General features: G+C 49.4%; 8 protein-coding genes across 8 annotated transcripts; 2 read left to right on the forward strand and 6 right to left on the reverse strand.

Annotated features, from left to right (window-relative positions):
• Positions 1-2,101: 2,101 nt before the first annotated feature.
• Positions 2,102-3,295, forward strand: GUITHDRAFT_89174 (hypothetical protein; the record flags this gene model as incomplete). Its single annotated transcript, XM_005826207.1, has 10 exons — positions 2,102-2,207; positions 2,250-2,338; positions 2,386-2,504; positions 2,550-2,666; positions 2,721-2,784; positions 2,832-2,896; positions 2,942-2,999; positions 3,045-3,132; positions 3,175-3,212; positions 3,260-3,295. Coding segments are annotated over 10 exons (780 nt in total), but the record flags the coding sequence as incomplete, so codon positions are not given.
• An 863-nt stretch (positions 3,296-4,158) lies between these two features.
• Positions 4,159-5,081, reverse strand: GUITHDRAFT_165024 (hypothetical protein; the record flags this gene model as incomplete). The annotated part of the gene is made up of 1 exon (XM_005826208.1): positions 4,159-5,081. The coding sequence occupies exon 1, from the start codon at positions 4,903-4,905 to the stop codon at positions 4,159-4,161; it is 747 nt and encodes a 248-aa protein (XP_005826265.1). The 5' UTR covers positions 4,906-5,081.
• A 942-nt stretch (positions 5,082-6,023) lies between these two features.
• Positions 6,024-7,113, reverse strand: GUITHDRAFT_143685 (hypothetical protein; the record flags this gene model as incomplete). The annotated part of the gene is made up of 7 exons (XM_005826209.1): positions 6,024-6,128; positions 6,184-6,369; positions 6,412-6,502; positions 6,541-6,609; positions 6,657-6,708; positions 6,753-6,827; positions 6,882-7,113. The coding sequence occupies 7 exons, from the start codon at positions 7,111-7,113 to the stop codon at positions 6,024-6,026; spliced, it is 810 nt and encodes a 269-aa protein (XP_005826266.1).
• Positions 7,114-7,604: 491 nt separating this feature from the next.
• GUITHDRAFT_165025 (hypothetical protein) lies at positions 7,605-8,759 on the reverse strand. Its single transcript, XM_005826210.1, has 6 exons — positions 8,338-8,759; positions 8,181-8,293; positions 8,077-8,138; positions 7,947-8,026; positions 7,859-7,894; positions 7,605-7,808 (listed from the first exon to the last, which is right to left on the reverse strand). The coding sequence occupies exons 1-6, from the start codon at positions 8,663-8,665 to the stop codon at positions 7,744-7,746; spliced, it is 684 nt and encodes a 227-aa protein (XP_005826267.1). The 5' UTR covers positions 8,666-8,759; the 3' UTR covers positions 7,605-7,743.
• A 2,890-nt stretch (positions 8,760-11,649) lies between these two features.
• On the reverse strand, positions 11,650-12,129 carry GUITHDRAFT_61336 (hypothetical protein; the record flags this gene model as incomplete). The annotated part of the gene is made up of 4 exons (XM_005826211.1): positions 11,650-11,714; positions 11,756-11,860; positions 11,915-11,991; positions 12,035-12,129. Coding segments are annotated over 4 exons (342 nt in total), but the record flags the coding sequence as incomplete, so codon positions are not given.
• A 1,126-nt stretch (positions 12,130-13,255) lies between these two features.
• Positions 13,256-13,949, reverse strand: GUITHDRAFT_154504 (hypothetical protein; the record flags this gene model as incomplete). The annotated part of the gene is made up of 2 exons (XM_005826212.1): positions 13,582-13,949; positions 13,256-13,529 (listed from the first exon to the last, which is right to left on the reverse strand). Coding segments are annotated over exons 1-2 (550 nt in total), but the record flags the coding sequence as incomplete, so codon positions are not given.
• A 367-nt stretch (positions 13,950-14,316) lies between these two features.
• On the reverse strand, positions 14,317-15,770 carry GUITHDRAFT_158438 (hypothetical protein; the record flags this gene model as incomplete). Its single annotated transcript, XM_005826213.1, has 2 exons — positions 14,317-14,351; positions 14,465-15,770. The coding sequence occupies 2 exons, from the start codon at positions 15,768-15,770 to the stop codon at positions 14,317-14,319; spliced, it is 1,341 nt and encodes a 446-aa protein (XP_005826270.1).
• Positions 15,771-17,164: 1,394 nt separating this feature from the next.
• Positions 17,165-19,315, forward strand: GUITHDRAFT_114726 (hypothetical protein; the record flags this gene model as incomplete). The annotated part of the gene is made up of 1 exon (XM_005826214.1): positions 17,165-19,315. The coding sequence occupies one exon, from the start codon at positions 17,165-17,167 to the stop codon at positions 19,313-19,315; it is 2,151 nt and encodes a 716-aa protein (XP_005826271.1).
• Between the last annotated feature and the right edge of the window lie 840 nt (positions 19,316-20,155).

Consider the following 20,155-nt stretch of genomic DNA (forward strand, 5'->3'; position numbering starts at 1 on the left):
CTTTCGATAACATCCTGGTGATGTCTGGTAAGCTTGTTTGCTCGTAGTCCTCTCGTTGACCTCACGTTTGTTGATACTGTCAAGCCATGGCGGTGACCCGCTAGGCCGCTCTCCTCACGCCTCTAATGTGGAGGCCTCCTCCTGCTCAATCTGCTGCACCTCCCAGCATGAGGATGGATGGTCTTAAATTTGATGGCCTGGAGGTCAATGGCCTTTCAATTGCATGCAAACCATGTCACCGCCAAGTCACTCGTTCCAAGTCCCTCACCTCGGGCTACCGCGATAGAGACGCTCTTGTTAGGAAGCCATCTCCGGCAACCCCAGCCATGTCTATCAGAGGCAACCCCAAGACAGCAGACGAGAGGTAGCAAGTGAGTGCCACCACGCGTCTCAAGTTTCTTTCAGAGATGTGATGGGCGTCATGCTGAGTATGATGAGGTGACTCGATCAGCATGGCGGTGGTTGTGTGACGTCGCTCCAGCCATGAGATCGCTAGCTCAAGATTAGTGCAGAAGACAGAGGAAGATGCTGATGTTGCTCAAAGGTCAAACCCTCAAAGCCAACAGATCGTGAGTTTGACGTTTGGCTGTGTATCGCCCGATTTTTGACGTCTGTTCAACAAGGCTGCGGTTCCTCTTCCATCGCAGCAGCATCAAGACAAGAGAACAGTCTTTCCTCCTCTCAAGCGCAGCTCGAGCGTCGAGAGAGAATCTGCCTCTGGTGACCCTCGCTTGTTTCTATCCCGATATTCTAAAACTGCCCCCCGAAGCGCTCAAACCCTCCAAGAGTGCGATGCAGAGGTAGAGGGGACTCTATCCTAGACCTCGCTGACGTCAGCAGGCTCAAGGAGGACCCTCTGCCTCCTACCAACATACTGGGAGGAGACTTCGAGCTAGCGGGAGCTCAGCATGTGCGACAGCTGCTCCTCCTCGCCGCCTGACTCACCAGCATGGCAGCTGATCCGCATGAAGAAGTCACACAAGACACACTTCAGGTTCCTGTCTGCGATCATGATTGTCGGCTGAGTGAAGCTCGATGACAACAGAGGAGACTTGTCCAAGAAGCCAGCGGCGACTCTTTTCCTTGTTGGGGGCAACAAGTCAGTGAAAGACGAGGCAAGGAGTCGGTATGTCTTTCTTTTTCTCATCAAGCTCTTGCATGTTGCTCACTTTCCTTCTTGTGCGTCACTACAGGGGGATCAAAGTTATGCAACAGCAAGAGGACTCCAACGCCTTCGACCTCAAGTGGACCCTCGGCCATGCAGACATTGACTTTGGCAAGCTCGCCTCCTCTCAGTTTGTAAATCATTTCCCCGGTACCGCCAGCGAGCTTGGCGCCAAGGTAGAGGGAGGAGGAGGTTGGGTGGTTGGGTGAGACAGAGTCAGGTGGGTCTGAACAGAAACTTGAAGTCGTTGAGATGGTTCGACGGGATGGAAGTTGACAGCTTCTTTCCTCGCATGTACAACCTCTACAACCCTTGGGAGCTGCAAGGTGTTTGTGAGCCGAGCAGAGCCGAGCGGTCCTGAACGCAGCAAGCAGACTTCATCGAAGATTTCATATTCACAGCTGCAGCCGTCGAGATCAAACGAGAGATGCTGGGGATGGAGCTCACAGATCCTGCAGCAAAGACAAGTCAGGAGCGAAAGTATGACATCCTTGAAAGCGCGACTCACATCTGTATGAGGTAATAAGATCAGTTGCTGTTATGTTTGCTGCCGTTGATAGTCTTGGGAGGTTTCTGGACAACAAAAAGAAGCTGCTGCAAGGAGATAAAGATGGAGATGTAGCAGGAGTGTTGGGCATTCATCATTATCTCTGGATTCGATTGGACTTGTCGTGGAAATCCTTCATGGTTACCAGGACCAAAGATCTCGGTCTCTCACTCATTCTTCCTCCTCCTCTTCCTCCTCTTCCTCCTCTTCCTCCTCTTCCTCCTCCCCTGACCTTCGTCTTCAGAGCCCCCGCACGAATGGCGGTCGTTGACGTCTGAGGAAGTAAGCAAGAGAGTCGCCGACGTCTTCAGTCGCCTCAAGCTGGAGCACGTGCAGGTTATCTGTGACTCTTCTGCCTCAGCGTGTTTGACGAGCGTGTCAAGTTTGGCATGGATGGGGTGAGGAACGTGTGGCTGGTGAAGCCGGGCTGCGGCACCCGAGGGAACGGGATCAAGTGCTTTGACGGCATGAGGGAGCTGCTGTGTTATGCTGCTGGTAGCGCAGACTTTCTCTCCTCCGCTTCCTGACGCCCTCAAGGCCGAAAGAAAGGCGCCATTGCGCAGAAGTACATCGAGAACTGCCTCCTGCTCCATGACAAGAAATTCGACATTCGCTCGTGGACGCTGGTGCGAGATTCGTTTCTCCTCCTCCACAGAGTGAGGAAGCAGCGCAGGTCTCCAACTGGAACCCGTTGACTGCCTGGATCCATGAGCCGTACATGAGAATCTGCACAGAAAGTCACAGCCTGGACGCCGACAGTCTCAAGAATCACTTCAAGCATCTGTGCAACCGGTGCGAGCGGGGGAGGTCAGAGGGCGAGCGTGTGATTCGAAGCAGATGTGTGCAGGTCAAGAGTGGCAAGTACGAGGAGCAAGACAGCGAAGAAGACGGGAGCATGTGGAGTGTGGAAACTTTAAAGAAATACCTGGAAGAAAACTTTGAAGGCGGAGAGAGGTGACGACATTGTTTGCTTGAAAGCTGGTTTGTTGTGATGTCAGTCTTTACAAGCCTCTGGAAAAAAGTTGAAGATCAAATAAGGAGAATCTCGCTCATGTGCCTGCATTGCGTCCAGGAATTTTCAACATGCGTCTGGATCGCTGCAGCTGATGGTGTAAGCAGGATCTGATTGAGAACAAGGAAGGATGTTTCGAATGGTTTGGTCTTGACTATGTTGTTGATGACAAGTCCGTCCGTTCCTTGTTGAGGTTCAGCTTGACTGTGCCTGCCAGCTTCAACGTCTGGCTGCTGGAGTGCAACATCAGCCCCGACCTCTCCATGGGCACTGAGGTCCTCCCATGCGGCGCTGCCTCCTCGTCCTCAGCTGAGCGGCAGGTGCTCGACCGCCTGGTGCCTTTGGCTGTCCGAGGAGTCTTTGATCTCCTCTCGTCCAAGGGCGCAGCCACGAGCAGCTGGGAGTTAGGTGAGAGTCTGCTGGAGGTGCTGCTGCTCAAGCTCGTCGCAGTCTTCTGCGGGAAGGAGATCAAAAGGGAGTCGCTGCAGGTTGACCAGCTGCCTTGCCTCCTCGCCTCCTCTGAGCCTGTCAACAGCGACGGCAGGTGGTGCGTCAGGGCATCATGACTGAGATGCGCGCGGGGCGACCGTACTGCATGCGCGACGCTCTACAGGTGGCTGATGCGACTCCTCGCTCCTCTCACTCCAACTTTAGTCGAAACTGGGAGGAGAGCTGGCAGGGATGATCCAGCGCAGCGGGAAGGAGAGATAGCGGAGGAGGGGACCAGGCTTTGTAAACTTAGCTTGAAATCTTTATCATACATCGCATCGTCGCACACACGCACAACGGAGGGCAGTACAGCGCAGGGGTCACACTGGCTGAATCCCGTCGCCGTGCAAGTCAGGGACTCGCTCGGGAGCAAAGAGAGGGTTGGCTTCCCGTTCCCTCTCATCGGAGGACTGCAAGGAGAACCAGCTGAGAGGCCGTCAGGAGAGGAAGACAAGACCCGAGCAGCTACCTCACGCAGCAGCAGGGAAGGCACAAGACCTGCATGAGCAACACGAACCAGAAGAGCGAGATCCGCAACATCAAGCACGCCCTGCCATGGTCGTCAGGCTGAAAACAGACACCAACCAGGTCATCGACTTCTGCTTCATCGCCCAGTAGTAAAACTTGCCACACGCTGTCTGTTGCAGAGCAGGTCCGTGAACGACAGCAGCTTGCGAGCCGGGGCTGAAGTAATCTACAGCACTCTCGATCTTTCGCTTGCCGTCAGCCCTTGTCCCTCATCACATGATCTCTTACCCCACTGTGCCAGAGCTCGACGAATCGTGTCTGCGACGGGGCTCCAATAACGTCCCTGAGCCTCAGGCGTCATGTCAAGTAGACCCCTCCCGTTGAGCGAACCGAAATCTCGCCTTCACTTTGGGCTTGACATCGGAGCCCGGCGTCCTGATCAGACGATTTTCAATCAGAGGAGGGCAGACAAGGAGCTTAAGAATGAAAAAACCTGGTGGGAGAAACCAAACACGTCTTGGGATTTAATCTCGGGCAGTTGAGAGAAAATCCGCCATCAATCACAAAGAAAGAACCGATTCGAACTGGTCGGAGCATTGCGACCGGGATGAAACAAGACGCTAAGATGACATCTTTCACGTGATTGTTGGATTCCCACATGCTAATCATCGTGTTTCTGCTGAAGAATTTTGTGACAGAGACGAAGAGCCTGTCTCTGAGGTGCATGTAGGCATTCTTGCCGAAGCTCTCCAGGATCTCATCGAGAGCGAGCTCCACGTACTTGTCCACTTGCAGCAGACCGAAGCAGCACTGGCCCATGGGCTCCCACAGGTGAGCCATCCGTCGCATCCACGGCTCCGCCTCCAGCCCCAGTGCGGCGACTAGAGCAGCGATGGCGCCCGAAGAGGTTCCAACGTACCTGATTCTTCGATGCTGCAGCGTGTCCCTGCCGTAGAGGCGACAAACGGCCTCGTAAACTCCCAGGTGAAAACTCACTGCTGCTCCGCATCCTTCAAAGCTGATCGACTCAGGCAGCTCCTTCCTTGTCCTTGCTGCCTGTGTCCCTCCGCTCTGCGTGGAGGTTACAGAGCTCGTCGTCATCACCATCACCTCTGGCAGCGCATGGGCGACAGGGCGGGGGGGGATGAGAACAGGAATCACCCCATGCGCTGTGATGTTTGCGATGTTGGGCCCGAGGCGAGGAGGCTCTGGGATGAAAGACATGGCCGAAGAGACCAGGCTCTCCCTCTTGTCACCTATCGGACCAGCCAAGAATGCCAGACGACCTCCGACACCGCATGGGTCTTCCTTTGATTCCTCGCTACACTCGGACGCGTCCCTCACACAAGCCTATCCTCGGAGCTGACAATGCTGGCTGGATTCCCGTTCGATCCTCGTCTGCAAGTGAAAATCAGGTGTTGTGGAATGGGAGAATGTGATTTGGTGACAATGAAAAAATGGAATGTTATATATGAAAAATCTCAAGAGTTAGCAATGCTTGTACAGACCCGTCCTAATAAAATCCAACTCCGTCATTTTCTCCCTTTTCAAATCATTTTCAGATTTCAAGCATTGATGATACATTCAATCCTCCCACTCCTGATGCCATTCCTTCATCCTCCTTCCTCTCCTCCTCCTGCACCTCCTCCTCCTCCCCTTCCTCCTCCTCTCTTCCCTCCTCCCCTTCTCATCCTGCCTTCTCGCAAGTCGGAAGGCATAACCCTGTACCAGCACTACCCCTGTCAAAGACTTCAAATGTACCCGTAATCGAAGCATCGGTGTCATGCCGTTACGCCCTTGCTGGGATTTCAGTGTGGGAGGAGGGAGAGCGAGGGGGAGGGAGGAAGGGAGGGAGGGAAGGGGAGGGAGGGAGGGAGGGAGGGAGGGAGGGAGGGAGGGAGTTGATAAGAGAGGGTTCAAGGTGTGGATGCGTAATGAAAGAACAAAGGAGGGAGATCAAGATAGTGAGAGGAGGGTGAATTTTCGCAGACAAAGCGTTTTCGCAGAAAGAGCAATGCCTTCGCCTGTGGATCTACAAACAAGCATGGAAGAGGCGTACAATATTGTCAGTTATGTGCTAATCTACAGGGATGCCGTATATGTTATCGGCTAGTCTTGCCATATATTTCGTTTTAGCAGGAGCAGCAGCACGGCACTGCTGCACATGCGACGTGTCGGTATCCTGTTAGTTCTGGATGATTTGCATGTTTCAGGAGCATGCAGCAATGGTTGTCCGCTAGCCCTATCGTTTAGTTTGCATTTGCCCTCTGACCCTCTCTCAACGGTCCTTCACTCAGTGTTGGCATGTAGGAGAGTTTCAAGTGTTCATCCCCTTCATAACCTCATAGTTCGATTACAGCATTCAGCTCCCGCATGTCCACCTTGAAGTCTCCCAGGCCGAGGCTGAGCTTCCCACCGCTGGTAGACGTGTAAGCAGCGTCGGGGAGCTGCAGACTCTGAAGTATGCCGCGTCACAAGCGAGGAGAAGTAGCTGACACTCACCGAGTCGAACTCGACATGGAAGTTCTCGTGCAGAGGCACTCGCTTCCGCATCTGGAGCATGGGCCCGCTCTCGCTGTACATCCTTGCGGACAAGCCAGGGTTGGGCCTGATCTTGAAGCCGATCATGCTTTTCTTGGTCTGCCAATCGAACCCAGCCTTGAGCCACAAGGAGGTTCGCTCGTCGACCTGCTGAGGTCTTAGGCTGCTCACTCACTCGCAGTTGCTCACGTTAAAATCTTTGGTGATGGCAATCTCCGATCCTTGGATGTTGATGTTGCCCCCGATCACCAGGTCCCTCCAGCTTGTCTTCACGCTTCGCCTTCAGTCAGCCATCAGCTGCTCCCTCCCGCGACTCACCTCCATGACCCCAGCATCGGGTCGAAATCAGCCCCAAGCGTCAGCCGAGTGATGCCGAGTGGATAGAGGCTGTTGCTGACGGTTAAGCCATGTCAGCAGCGCCAGTACAGCAGAACCGCTTTCGGATCTTGAGGATGGTTCGCTTGGGCTTCAGGTTCCACGTGATGCCTTTAATGAGCATTCAGCCGCATTCACGCGCTCCGCCTCCTCACCTGGCGTCTCTATGCGGCTGAACACGTCTCGTACGGTGTCGTACCAGCGATGATCTTCATCTTTGCCATGAACATCTGTGCATGACAGCATCTCATGAAAGCATGGCAAGCAAGGTTATCCACATGTACCGTGCTCAATCTCTGGCGTCACAGACGCTGGCGGAATCTCACGTGTCTTGCCGCCAATACCCCATGCTCCATTGAAGAGACCTCCCGCTGGAGTGCTGCCTTCGCTTGAAGCCGTGGGGACGGAGACAACAACAATAAAAATAATCCAAAATCTTGATGCTGTCCAGGCGCATTGGAACAATTCTTGGAACTTCATCCCAAGAAGAATTCTTTTCTCGCCTTGCAAACTCATCAGTGTTCCCAATGATTTAAAGTAACATCTTTTTTTTTTCAAAACTCATCAGTTTCCTTTTGTTTTTAACTCGCGGAGGAAATGTCAAGAGGAAATAATGCTCTCCATCTCAGTTGTAGATCATACAAAAGGAATCGTACTTTATGAATGTGAGAAACAAGATCATCTCTCCGTCTCTCAAGTATCCTAACGTTGATCACTTGGTCTCTACTTCATCTTTCATCTCTCGGCTGGTGCTGGCATATGTTTTGACACCACCGGCATTGCCCCCCTCGCATTGCCGTCGACATATAAAGGGGCATAGCGTTGCTGTCTCTCCTTCTTTGTTAATAGATACTCTGAGGGGGGAGTGGGGGGGAATGGAAACGCGAAGGAGGAAATGCTGTTGGCGGGGAGGCGAGACAAGGATGGGAGGACGGAGTTCATGGAGGCGAGGAGCTGATGAGGTCCAAAAGGATACAAGTAGAAAACGCAACCATCAAACAGAAATTAGTTCACCAAGCTCTGAATTTATGAGTTTAGGCCGTTACTACGCGTGTTCTTTTCAACTGTCCGCAAACTTATACAAAACGTTTTTCCATGTAGACAAGAAGTTGAGACCCAAAGGTTGCAAAGAAGAGGCCACTTTGATTAGATGGAAGAGGACAGGCAAGAGCATCTCCAGCAAGACAAAGCTTCTTTTATCCGTTGCGCAGCTGTGACATAATCAGATTCCTTGCAAGCACGGTCTTGTTGCTAAACTTACTTGAGGGACCTCTTCGTGCACGATGCAGTTGGGCCCCTGATGAAAGCAAGCTTTAGACTTTTTGTCATCGCACTCGTTATGCTATCACCCAAATTAAACAACATGTCGTCTCCATTCCAATGATAGTTACGCGCCCTTTCCTTAGCAGCCTCCTGATTCCAACCCCACCTAGTAAACAATTCAGAGTGAGTCTGAGATACCTGCCGAAAGCTCCATACCCAACATTGCCGCCAGCCAACTCCTTGTCATAGTCAATTCGTTTGATCGGGTCTGTCAGCACCTGTTTCCAGTCATGCACATCGCAAGCAATGGGCGATGAGACCGAATAAGCTTCATTCAGATATGCGAATTTGTCTTGTGCAGAAGGATCGTCAAGGTTTTTGTCTGGATGTAGCTTGACGGCAAGCTTCTTATATGCTTTCTTAATTTCCGCATCTACCATCTCGCGTGAACGACTCGAAAACACAACGAAGGCTCACCTGTGCATGTCTGTTCCAGACCAAGGAATTCATAGTAACTCTGCTGCTTGCTCTGCTTCGCTGATTTCACATTGTGTTGATCTGGGTTGGAATGGTTTGCACGGTTGCCGTTTGGTCTGTGGCCATTGGTTGACGGATGATGGGCTCGCGAGGTGCCTGCCATGGGCGAATCTTGAGCAGAAGATCGCCTATGCCCTCCGTAGCTTTCAGGATTTCTTTCGGGACTCGCTATGTTGAAAAGAGGATGAATACTTTCAGAGGTCAACCCCTCATGCAAGAAAAATCCAGAGTGAGTTGGACTTCCCAGCTTGAACTCATGCGCATGCATCGTTTGCAAGTTTGGAACACACAGCCGTGGTGATCATGTAGATCTATATCATCTCCAACGTTTCCCAGGTATGAGAATTCGCTCCAATAAGACTGCCCAAAAAATATAAAATCATTACCAACGGCACAAACAAACCAAATCAGACCAACTGACTATTCTTTACATCGCGAGACGAATTCTTTTTCAAGTTGATAAGCACAAGTGAAAAGAAAAAAGAAAAAACAGACTGGGGCCAAAATCAAGGCAGACCATTGATCTACGAAACGAGATCTTGATTGCCACCATGTTGGGCTCCTTTCCAGAAACCCAACCACTTGACGCAGTTGCTGTACTGTCCATACAACTTCTAAGACTTGCTTTGGTTAAGCATCATAGACCAATCAATTTAAATGGGAAAAACTAGCTGTGCCTGCCTTTCATTCTCTCATCTTCTTCTTTCAACTTCTAGAGGACAAATGTGTATCTTTCCCCAGATATCAATCAAGATGATCTTTTCAGTCGTATCAATCCCTCGACCATCTCTCATGCCTCCAACGTTCTGAAATTCACCTTGGCGCACTCCTACCATTCAATTTTTCCTTGACTATCATCTCGACATCGATCGCCCTAACCGTCATTCTGCTGCCATGTTCAGCTGTCGTTCCAGCCTCCGCGGGATTTTATAAGTGTCAGCTGGTATAATTTCATGGTTTTATTTTGACCTCATATAATATTACGCGGTACATCATATAATAATATATTCTAATAATATATTACTCAAACCTATGCATGTACTCTTAACATTGGTATTTAAAACCTTGTTATCTGCATTTCGAACAATTCCAAAATGAATTACAATGATTTAATATAGATTATAATCTCATTTTAGGTACTTGCCTTGTCAATGCGAGGATGAATCATGATGTTAATTGCTGCCTTTTTGTTTCTTGGTTCTTAATGGTGGGGCGGGCCGGGACTGATCTACCTCTGGAGGCTCACCAAGGACGCCATGGCAACTGTCGCCCTGGTTTACGAGGAGATCAATCCGAATCATCCTGCAATGCATTTGTTTTCGGCATCTTGACCCTTCGTAAAGCATCAATATCTTGCTGGACTCGAGGATTCCTCGACAAACTCTCATGCTGCGAACACAATGCTCTGTCCCCTTGACAAAATCGTAAAACGTTTTTCGATGGTCTCTTTGCCAAAACACGATGAAAGATGTGTAACGAATGCTGAGCAAGGCATGTCTTTGAATTTTTTATTAGAAAACAAGTCTTTATTTCATCCATCAATTGATTCAGTCAGACTCGTCCACTTCAACCTTGATATTTTCAAACTAATCAATGCTCAATTTTGTGTACAATTAGGTCACATTTTCCGGCATAAAGCGCTATTCTGTGTTGTTTCTAGCACTACTCATGAGATGTGGTAACTCATCAGAAATTCAATATCCGTGCGGTCTTGTTGGTCTGTCGCGAGGATTCAATCAGTGAAAACTGGCTCCAATCAACGCTTCATACCGAACATTGTGTGCAGCCTTTCTCTTCGTCAGCCTTTCTCTTCGACGGCGAGAAGGAGAATGTGATCTTGTAGGCAGGATAAGCGCTGGCACCATGCTGGCAATGTTGGTCAGAGATCCCAATGGAGTGTAGATATTGTGGCGTTCAGACCGGAATCACAAAGATTGACGGGTCGTGCAAGCTATTCACGAGACTATGAAAGTGTTGGCCTGGTCCTCCTAACTCATCAAGCGACATCAGCGGATCCCTAAGATTTGAGGAGGGAGGATGAAGCTTATACCGCTAGGGTCGATCGGAGGTGCCCGCATGAAGGAATCTCCCTTCGTGTAGCGGCCGGTGATGATCTGTGAACACATCGCCATTAAAACAATGTTTGTTCATGCGCATGCTTGAATTTTGTGTACCCGTGCGAGAAACATACAACAGTCACCGGATAAGTTTGGTCGTGAATAGTTGAGAGAATATCTGTGAGAAATGGATAATTTGAGTTGCAATGATGCAAAACGTCGAAAGATTACTTCGAATCTCTTGCAAAGTACGCTCCAGCCCCGTAGGATGCTCCATTTTTTGATCCTGTGCATACCGGATGGCAAATAGATCAATGTACTCTTATCACAGTTAAGAGTAGCACCTGCTAGTGTGACCAGAAATCCTTCATTCATGATGGCTGTGCTTGGATCTTCGTCCCTGCATATTTTGAGGTTTCCGTCAACTTGTGAGGAATTACTCACATGCACTGAGATGTAGTGCCATGAAAAGCCCATCGCTCCATTGCTCCTGGAACCCACTCCAGCCCTCTCTTCTCGATCTCACACTTGATGCGATCTCTCTGCGCCAAATCTTGTCAAACGGCAAAAACATGCTTGAAAGTAAAAAACGAAAACCTGAACCAAGAAAAGATTTCGCAAGCCAGTGTTTTGCACTCGCTCAATCTTTTGTATGTGTGGGCTAGGCTGAAGGTAAGCATCGCAATTAAAATAAAAGGAAACTTACAACATTTTCTGGAGAGAAAGGTAAAACAAATCAGACACCATCTTATATTCCTCGCTTGTTTCTGATAATTCTTTTGTAATGTTGGTGTCTTCTTCACTGGAATGGTTTGTCAAGATATTCAAGAATGTGAATACTGACAAGACTCTCTTCTCAGATTCGTTTGTACCTTGTGGATTTCCATAACCTGCGTCAGGGACAACTTCACAATAAATTAAAATCAAATTCTCAAAAGAAAACGCTAGCTTTCTTGCTTGTGCAGGTAGCCATTCTCACTCACCATGGACATCCTGTGACGTGTGTCTTTCCATCGTATATGACTTCGAAGGTCGTACCGCATTTCGTTGTCAATGTACCGGAGGTTGGAAAGTTCTTCTCAAATTTTCCTTTGAAAATCCGGAAAAGCACACGATCTTCACTCTGGCATTCGTATGTCCCCTAGCATCCAGACAGGTCACTTTGCTTTCTTGTTGCTCCGTCGTGGAAAATTACCTCGCCATGCATCTTGTCCTCACGCCAACTACCCAAGTACTGGAATCCGCAGCTTCGATAGAATCCTTCCCCTGTGAAAAAGTTACTAGATAGGCCAAAACTTCACCAGCATTACCTTCACGAAGATCATTCACATATTCTCCTTTGTAGATTGTTCCGTCCTTCCATTTATAGACTCCATAGCCATGCCTCCTGTTTGCGACCAGTCCCCCTTGATCAAGTTCAAATTATGTCGAACTTTGCTTTGATAGATGAGTTTCATTACCAGAATACGATGACCCATCCGGCCATTTCAAAGTTCCCTGACCGAAAATCTCGCCATCGATAAACTCTCCTTCAGTACTGATCGAAGCTCAGAAACAGCTTCAGTACTTCAATACCATACATCAAGCCATCTGGATAGCGCAACATGCCCCTTCCACATAATTTTTCCTCGCAAACATCCCCTTCCCAGATCAATCCATCTGGCCAAACATATCTGAAAAGCAAGAGAGGTTCGGTGAAGTAAAGATAACAATTAACGAAAAACCTTCTTCGGTCACCATGAATCTTTCCATTGCTTTCGACTTCGTGAATCTCCACGCATGGCGAGTTTGGAAGCATGTTCTATCGATATCAGTCAAGCAAACACCCTCTTGCTATGATTCAGAAGCATCCTCTACCTCCCGTGTCTGTCTGCAAGCCTGTCTCTCCACTTTCCGGTCTACCATGACTTCATGCACCAGTGAGGAATGGTTCGTGGGTACAGGGGGTGCAGGGGGTGCAGGGGGTGGTTTAGTAACATGCTCGGACCTCAGTCAGGGTGGGTCATGGGTGAGGTATGTAGGGGTAGGGGTATTTTTGTTGTGAAATCTTGAGGGTGGGGTGTGAGAAACCCACAAACTCTCTCATGATGTAGCTGTGCGATGGAGAGGTTTGGAGGAAAGGTTGGAGCGTGAAGAAGCAGGTGCATATGATGACACTATGCATATCTTAATGCCACACACAAATGATAACAAAGTACCCGTTGATTACAGAATGTTCATATTATCACGCCATATACATGTGTACCCGACGTACACGTGACACAGTATAGGCATAATTACTGAACACAAAATATTCCCATCATGTACATGATTGCAATGTTCATGCAAGATGATAACGTACACAAACAATCGAACTATATAAATGATTACAATACAAATGTGATCACAACATAAACACATGATATACAATGATCAGAGCATTCATGCACAATTGCATCATAAGCAAATGAGTACAATTGACACACATTTTTGCAAAATACGAACTATGACAACAAAGCAGGCTTTATTTTTGTTCAGTGATAATATCGACAAAAGAAAGATCGACAAAAGAAAGATCAATGGATCAGTGCTGTTTGCTTCTATTGTGTTTCAAATGGTGCACGTCGAAGTGTCCAGCAGTCGAAGTAAAATATCGGACGTCGTTGAGCGCAGCTAGAATGCGTGTGATGGATCCTACATAAACGACTAGTACATCCCACGTGACGTTAACATTCACGTCACTTCGAATATTAGATTTCAACAAGTATCAAATCAACAGTGGTTCTGTCATAATGAAAACGATCACCCTTTGCAGATTGTTTGCTTGTACTAAGCCTTCCTTCGTAGGTGGCCAGATTCATTTATTAGGTTACAAGTAGCTCATGTAGAAGATGTGCAGTATACTCTAAAACATTTTCAAAAGTCAGCTGTTCATCAACAAAGGCGTTGTTCTCTTGGATGATTTTCTTGCTCAGATGGGGAAACGATTCTAAACGAATCACAATTTGCTTCAATTCTGTCGTATCTTGATAGCTGACGAAGTGAGTATTTTCTTTTAGTTTGTAGGTGTAAAATTCTTCGTATGCCGAACCACGCCTGCATGCCACGATTTGTGAGTTTGCACAGGAACAAAAAGGCAATGAATTACCGGCGAATCATCACAGCATGGATGGGAAGCAAGATCCGAGTTCTGTCGGACAAGGAGTTCCCATCATTGTAAAGCAGATACTTGTATCTGAGATGCTCCGTAAAATTGTGTTTCACAGTATCGCCTGCCATCCCTTTTTCCTTCAGGCGGAAATATACGTCTTGGCGTAGACTGACGAGCCCGAATGGCGGTCCTGTGAAAACGTATCCAGAACAGACATCTGTGTTGTCAACCGCATAATGAAAATAATCGACCTTCGCAGGATGTGGGATAGTTGAAGTGTAAATCTTGGGAATCTTGTTCTCAAATGGGACAACATCCATTGCTCTCAGCTTCTGGACTGCTTGACTGTAAGTGTAAACATTGATCCTTTTCTTGATTTGCTCAGCTTGCACAGACTTGGATGAATGACCGTAATTTTCGTACTCATTAAATCCAGACATGACCTCATCTAGAACAAATCTAGAATTTGGAATCAAGAATTGTGCAGAATAGCCCTTTAATCTGCAAAAGTTCAGATATCCTTCCTTGGGATGATCAGACAGATTGATATTAATGTAGAACTGCTTAGGAAGCACGTGAGAATAATGTTGTAGCAACACCTTAAAGAAGTAAAGATATTGAGCCTTTCTCATGTAATGAATGAAACCTTCTCCATCCTTGACATCAACGATTATTCCATTCTCAACCACAAGAGAAATTCCACTTTCTGGAGGGGAAAGTGTTCGGATCAACTTAGCTTTGACCCTTGCCTGACCCAGAACCATGGACTGGAAGGGGTGCTTCCAATGCAAGCCGTTCGTCCCCCCGACGGTTTTGATCTCGTTCTGTAACTTTTGCTGTCCTGACTCAGGAGAATTGCTCAAATGGTTCCTCGTCTTACTGTTCACATAAAGATGGTCGAAGAGGTTCAAAGCATTCAAAATGGCTTCATCCATATTGAAATACTTATAGTTTGCAAGCCTGCCAACAAAGTGCACTTTAGGTTTTCGATTCCCATCTGATTGATTTAAAGATTCCAATCTTTTTGATAACTCTTGATACATCTTGAACAACCTTCTGTTTTGATCATTCGGGACTGGATAATAAGGTTCATTCTGACCAGCAACGTACTTTGTACCATGTTCATAAACGACGATTGTGTGATTGCTTTTCTGTCTCAAAAATTGCTTGTATTCTACACTTCGAGTCCAAGGCACATCGGGAGAAGGATAATTTACAACACTCGAAGGTTGGACATGCGATGATTCTCCAACGTCGAAGAAGACTCTTGGAGAAAACATCAATGATCTGTATTCAAGCTTACCTAGTTTCTCGTCGAAAAATGCATCAATTGGTCCAGTAAAAAACAGCTCAGAACAAAACTTTCCATCTTCCAGGATGTCCCTCACTTCGAAAAAGTTTAGACCCAAAATGGTAGTGATAGAAGAATGATTTAGCAATGCTTCGACAAATCTCGTATACCCTTTTTGTGGAAGTGCTTGATACGGATCTTGGAAATATCTTGAATCAAAATTTCCATGGACAGGAATCCTAGCTGTGACTTCCGGGCCCAGTTCCGTAGCCTTCCGTCCCCATTGCTTCTCGGTGTATGTTTTGAAAACAATGTTGTAGAGATCTTGTCCAACACGAGAGATACACTGATCTTCTGCATTTTGACATTCTTTCTGCTCGGTTTCCCTCTTTTCATTCGAAAGAGTACAACGATCCTCTTTTCTTGGCCGGTGCAAATCTAACCACGTCTTCACTTCTTCATCGGTTGTCAGATTCAAATTGAACAGAATGTTGAGACTAATTCCGTTGATGGGCACTGGAACGAAGGTCGATCCTTGATGTGAGTTCTCAACGGAAGCTAGGACTTCATGATCCCACCGTATCCATCCACCTGCTCCTCTTCGCTGTAAGTCGTCTTTGTTGATATAATCCCATACTGCTTTGTGATTTGTATGGAAGAGGTGCGGACCATACTTATGAACTCGTATTCCAGTTGCTTTATCAGTATAGTCATAGCAATTCCCACCAACATGATTCCTCTTTTCAACCATGAGCACTTTCCTGTCTCGAAACCAGCTTGCATATCGTTCAGCTATGACAGAACCGGACAATCCTGCTCCAACAATGCAGGCATGGAATGCAGGAATGGAGGAGCCATTCTGTTTCCATGATCTGTGAATGATCTTCAATTGCATCTCTCCAGAGTTTGAACGCGAGTCATTCAGTTTCTCATTGGGAGGATACACATTTCTGCTCAGTTCAGATTGGTTGATTGGATTTCTTACCAAAACTTCATTGGAAACACGTCCCTTAAAAATTGCGTCTTCTGTCTCGTGTTCTGATTTACCACGTCCTTGGATAAGTTGATCTGATTTCAATTGTGGTTGTCTTGAAAAGTAAGCACAGCCTGTTCAACACCCTGAGTAACGATATGCTGTCAAAACGAGCATTTCACCTGTCACGAAAGAGAGCTTCATCGTTCGACGAATAGCATAGTTACATTCCACTGAACAGCCACTCTCAACAAAGCATTTGCAAGCATCATACTTCGGACTTCTGGTAGAACAATCGGGTTATACCAGCTGAAAATGTGAATGCATAGCTCTCACATTTGTGATTCTTGTGGCTTCGAGGGCTTTAGGCATGTCAGCGCACTTGTGTAGCATGCCTTTGCAACCGCTTGGCTTCCACATGCTGGCAAGAGTTGTGCAATAGTTAAGGTCAGCCGTTCATCCTACAGCCATAAGGTGTCAAAACCGGACCCGTCCTTGTGAAACGCGCAAGAGTTTGAATACCTGAAACACTATGATCGGGAAAATGCGCACAAGTATGATGACAGATCCAACAAGTGGCAAGAGCAGCAGCCCCCTTCCTCGCATCTGCTTGCGCCCGACCCCCCCCTATATCCCCGTCATGCCTCGTAATTCATAATCCCTCTTTTTCCGAAATCCCTGGCATGGAAGGTGTCTATGAAAAGGCCAACAAAGACCCTAAATCTGATCTGAGATATTTCAAAAGTCAGGGAAGATTTTTAAAATTTCTTTAGAGGGTGTTAGTGGTCAACGGGAGGCCTACCACTGATGAGACCAAGCTTCGCTAAAACAGAAGCAGCTTCCCAAGAGGCCCGGAAGCAAGTTCTTGGTATAGTTGAAACTTGGCAGTTCTCGCCGACCTCGTCGAGAGGGTGAAGAGCTTCGCAAAGCGGTATCCTGGTAGTAGGACAGGGTTTAGGATTTAGGGTTTAGGAAGCTGTAGGTTTCAAACCCACTGTCAGCTCTCAGGAGGAAGAGGAGAGCGAGGAGCAAGCTCAGGACCCCCAAGGGCAGCAGCAAGGCGCTGGATGGCTGGAGCTCAGCGACATCGACAGAATCACCATGGAAGGAGCGTCACCGTCAGGGCCAGTCGATCAACAGGTCTTGGGTTTAGGGTTTAGGGTTTAGGGTTTAGGGTTTAGGGTTTAGGGTTTAGGGTTTAGGGTTTTAGGGCCCGTTGACAGAGGCATGCTGCTCTGTGGCGCGTAGGGAGAGCGCAAGGGCACCGGAGGAAGCTGCGAGCAAGAGGTTTGTACAGTTCAAACAGCTTTCTAAGTATGGTACTACAGTATGATGAGAGCGTTCGCAACCTGCTGTATCGGAGATCATGCCAATACACGCAGGGCGAGCGCTCTGGAGGCCACGTCGAAGAGGCCGCCGACCTCGTTGAGAGAGTGAAGAGCTTCATGAAGCGTTATCCTGGTAGTAGGACAGCTCATGCTTGCAGAGCTGAGGGGGGATGCACTCCCGACGCTATCGCTGAAGCCATCCGCTCGACATGTCGGCAGGCGAGACGCGACCTGTTTGAAGACTCTCTGAGCGAATGGAGCTCAGAGTCGAGAGCATGGTTTATTCAACAGATGGAGGAGGCCAAGAAGCAGAATGTCGAGACATACATCGGCACCGAAGGCACCGAGGGGACCTCCTTCATCTCCATGACTCTCCTAGGGATTTCCTCGATGTATGTTCGACAAGAAGAAAAGTTGAAAACGAAGCTTATGGAGCTGGGACTCATGGTAGACTCAGTCGACGGAGTCGACAAGGCCATCATGTGGAAAGCACCTTACAGACCTGAGATAGCACGAGCAGACGACATCTCAGTCACCGTCTCCTTCCTTCGGAATGAAGCAGCCATGGAGCTATGGGAAGGCAGGAGAGAATACTGCATAGACGGCAGACCGTTCCGAGCCACAGAGGTGAGCATTGCACATGACCGGTCGTTCAAGCTTCGAGCCAAGCGAGGACCTTGGGGCAAGGGAGGGAGCCTTGCCGAGCTATCACAGCTCTTAGCTCTCGGAGGAATGTCGACGGCCGAGATCGCTCAGATTTATCGATTTCAGCTGGTCTCGCAATCTCTTGCAGCCGCAGAGGTACAACCGCTTGCTGGCATGCTCGTGCAGAGTCCTGGGCAGAGAGGTCGCAAGGGGCCGAGCCCGAAGACGTATGTTGCTGTTGGAGCAAGCACTGGAGCTCTGCAGCTGCGAGAAGTGGAATGGGTACTAACATGCCCGACGTTGACCAGCTGCGAGCAGACGTTGGCCTCGTTCAGAGAGAGCGAGGCGATGGAGGGGGTACATCTAACCCTCATCAGCGACGACGCCAAGCTCAGAGAGACGTTTGCAGTCGAGCTCACAGCAGACACTTTCGTGCCGAGGGGAAAGATCGCCAAGCAGAGGAAGGTACTTCGCGACAGAGACCAAGCTAGGCACAGCAGCTTTAGAGTACAGATCAAGTCGAGGTCAAGCATGAGCACAGGCCGCTTCTCGAGGAAGGAGATGGAAGCGCTGTGCGGAGGAGGTAACACATCGATCACGAGAGTCAAGCGAGCCATGTTGGAGTTAGCAAGAAGAATGAATCTCAAGCTGGTCAGCGTCGAGGTCGAGGAGGATCGTGACACGCTCAGCTGGGATGGGAGCCTGATAGCTCTCTCCCTGGCGACCAAGGCAGAGGCTCGACGCTTGATGGACGACATGCCCTTCTACTTGGAAGGGATCCTGGAAGTCAAGCTGGAAGCGGTGGGTTTTAAGCTCAACCCTCAGCATGAGGAGGAGAGGAGCCCGAGCAGCGAGGAGCAAGCCCAAGAGCCCCAAGGGCAGCAGCAAGGCGCTGGATGGCTGGAGCTCAGCGACATCGACAGGATCACCATGGAAGCAGCGTCACCGTCAGGGCCAGTCGACCAACAGGTGTTGCTCGACCTCTCGACGATGCTCTTGGAGACATCAGAGGAGGAGCTGCTAGCTGGCAAGCCGATCTCGCTGGAGCTAGACAAGAGTGTTGGCAAGCTGCATGACACCTTCTGCTCGCCGGGCAACGTGGAGTTCATGACGCTCGGAGCTTGGGCAGCCACGCCGACGTTGGGATCGAAGCGAAACATGTTGAAAGAAAAGCTCAGAGCATACCTCGGCGAGCAGCGCTGGACACGGGTGCAAGGGAACAAGGCAGCGAGAAGGGGCAGCGCCTTCTCTCCAAGGGCAGCAGCGACTGATGCGCTCGAGCAGGAGGCTGAGAGCGATGACATCGAGAGTCGATCTGTAAGCCTCTTGTTTCTTGCGATCAGTAAATTTGCTGAGCACCATGGGTTGAGCTGCACGGGCAAGGTCGACAAGCAAGACCGACTGCGGCTGATGATGAGGGAGGAAGTCGACATGGAGGCTGAGGAGGGCGAGGGCGTGGAGGAGGAGGCCGGTGCAGGCCTCTCGCGTGCTTGAAGCTCGAGTCAAGTCTTAGAGGTGGACAAGAGGCGGAGCGGAGCTGTGGGCCCCAAGGGGGGAAGGAGGAAGAAATAAATGAGGTGGACATGGGGCAAGCAACGAAGGTAAGGGCAGGTAAGCCGGTGGGGGAGGGGAGAGGGGGGCGGGTGGAGGAGGCCGGGCGGAGGCCGGCCGGGCCCTAGGGCCCGGTCCGGACCGAGGCCCGGGGGAAGGGACGTGAGTCCCAGGGACCCATCCACAACCCACTTGCCACCTCATCCAGCATCCACTCACTGGCCGAAGGCCGGCCGAGACCGCCAAGGTGTGTCGGGGCCGAGGAAGCAACACAAGTAAAGCACGGACGACCCAGGCCAAGGCCGGCGGAGGAAACGCCACTGGCTGAGGCCGGGGAAGACCACTGAAGTATATACCAGAGGAGGGAGCAGAGCAGAAGCACGGCTGCCATAGGGGCCAGCCAAGTCGGGCCGAACTGCCAGGTCACGAGATCCCTGTTAGACTAGAATAGAGCAAGGTGATAACAAGCCATGCAACCTACCTAGCATTCTAATAAACTCAACTACTACTACTACTACTAGGGTTTTAGGGTTTAGGGTTTTAGGGTTTAGGGTTTAGGGTTTTAGGGTCTAGGGTCTAGGGTTTAGGGTTTAGGGTTTAGGGTTTAGGGTTTAGGGTTTAGGGTTTAGGGTTTAGGGTTTAGGGTTTAGGTTTTAGGGTTTAGGGTTTAGGGTTTAGGGTTTAGGGTTTAGGAGGCCGCCCCTTCCCGAGGCAGGCCGCCCCTTCCCGAGGCAGGCCGCCCCTTCCCGAGGCAGGCCGCCCCTTCCCGAGGCAGGCCGCCCC

The sequence above is a fragment of the Guillardia theta genome, assembly GCF_000315625.1.
Source record: "Guillardia theta CCMP2712 unplaced genomic scaffold GUITHscaffold_77, whole genome shotgun sequence".
Lineage (NCBI taxonomy): Eukaryota > Cryptophyceae > Pyrenomonadales > Geminigeraceae > Guillardia > Guillardia theta.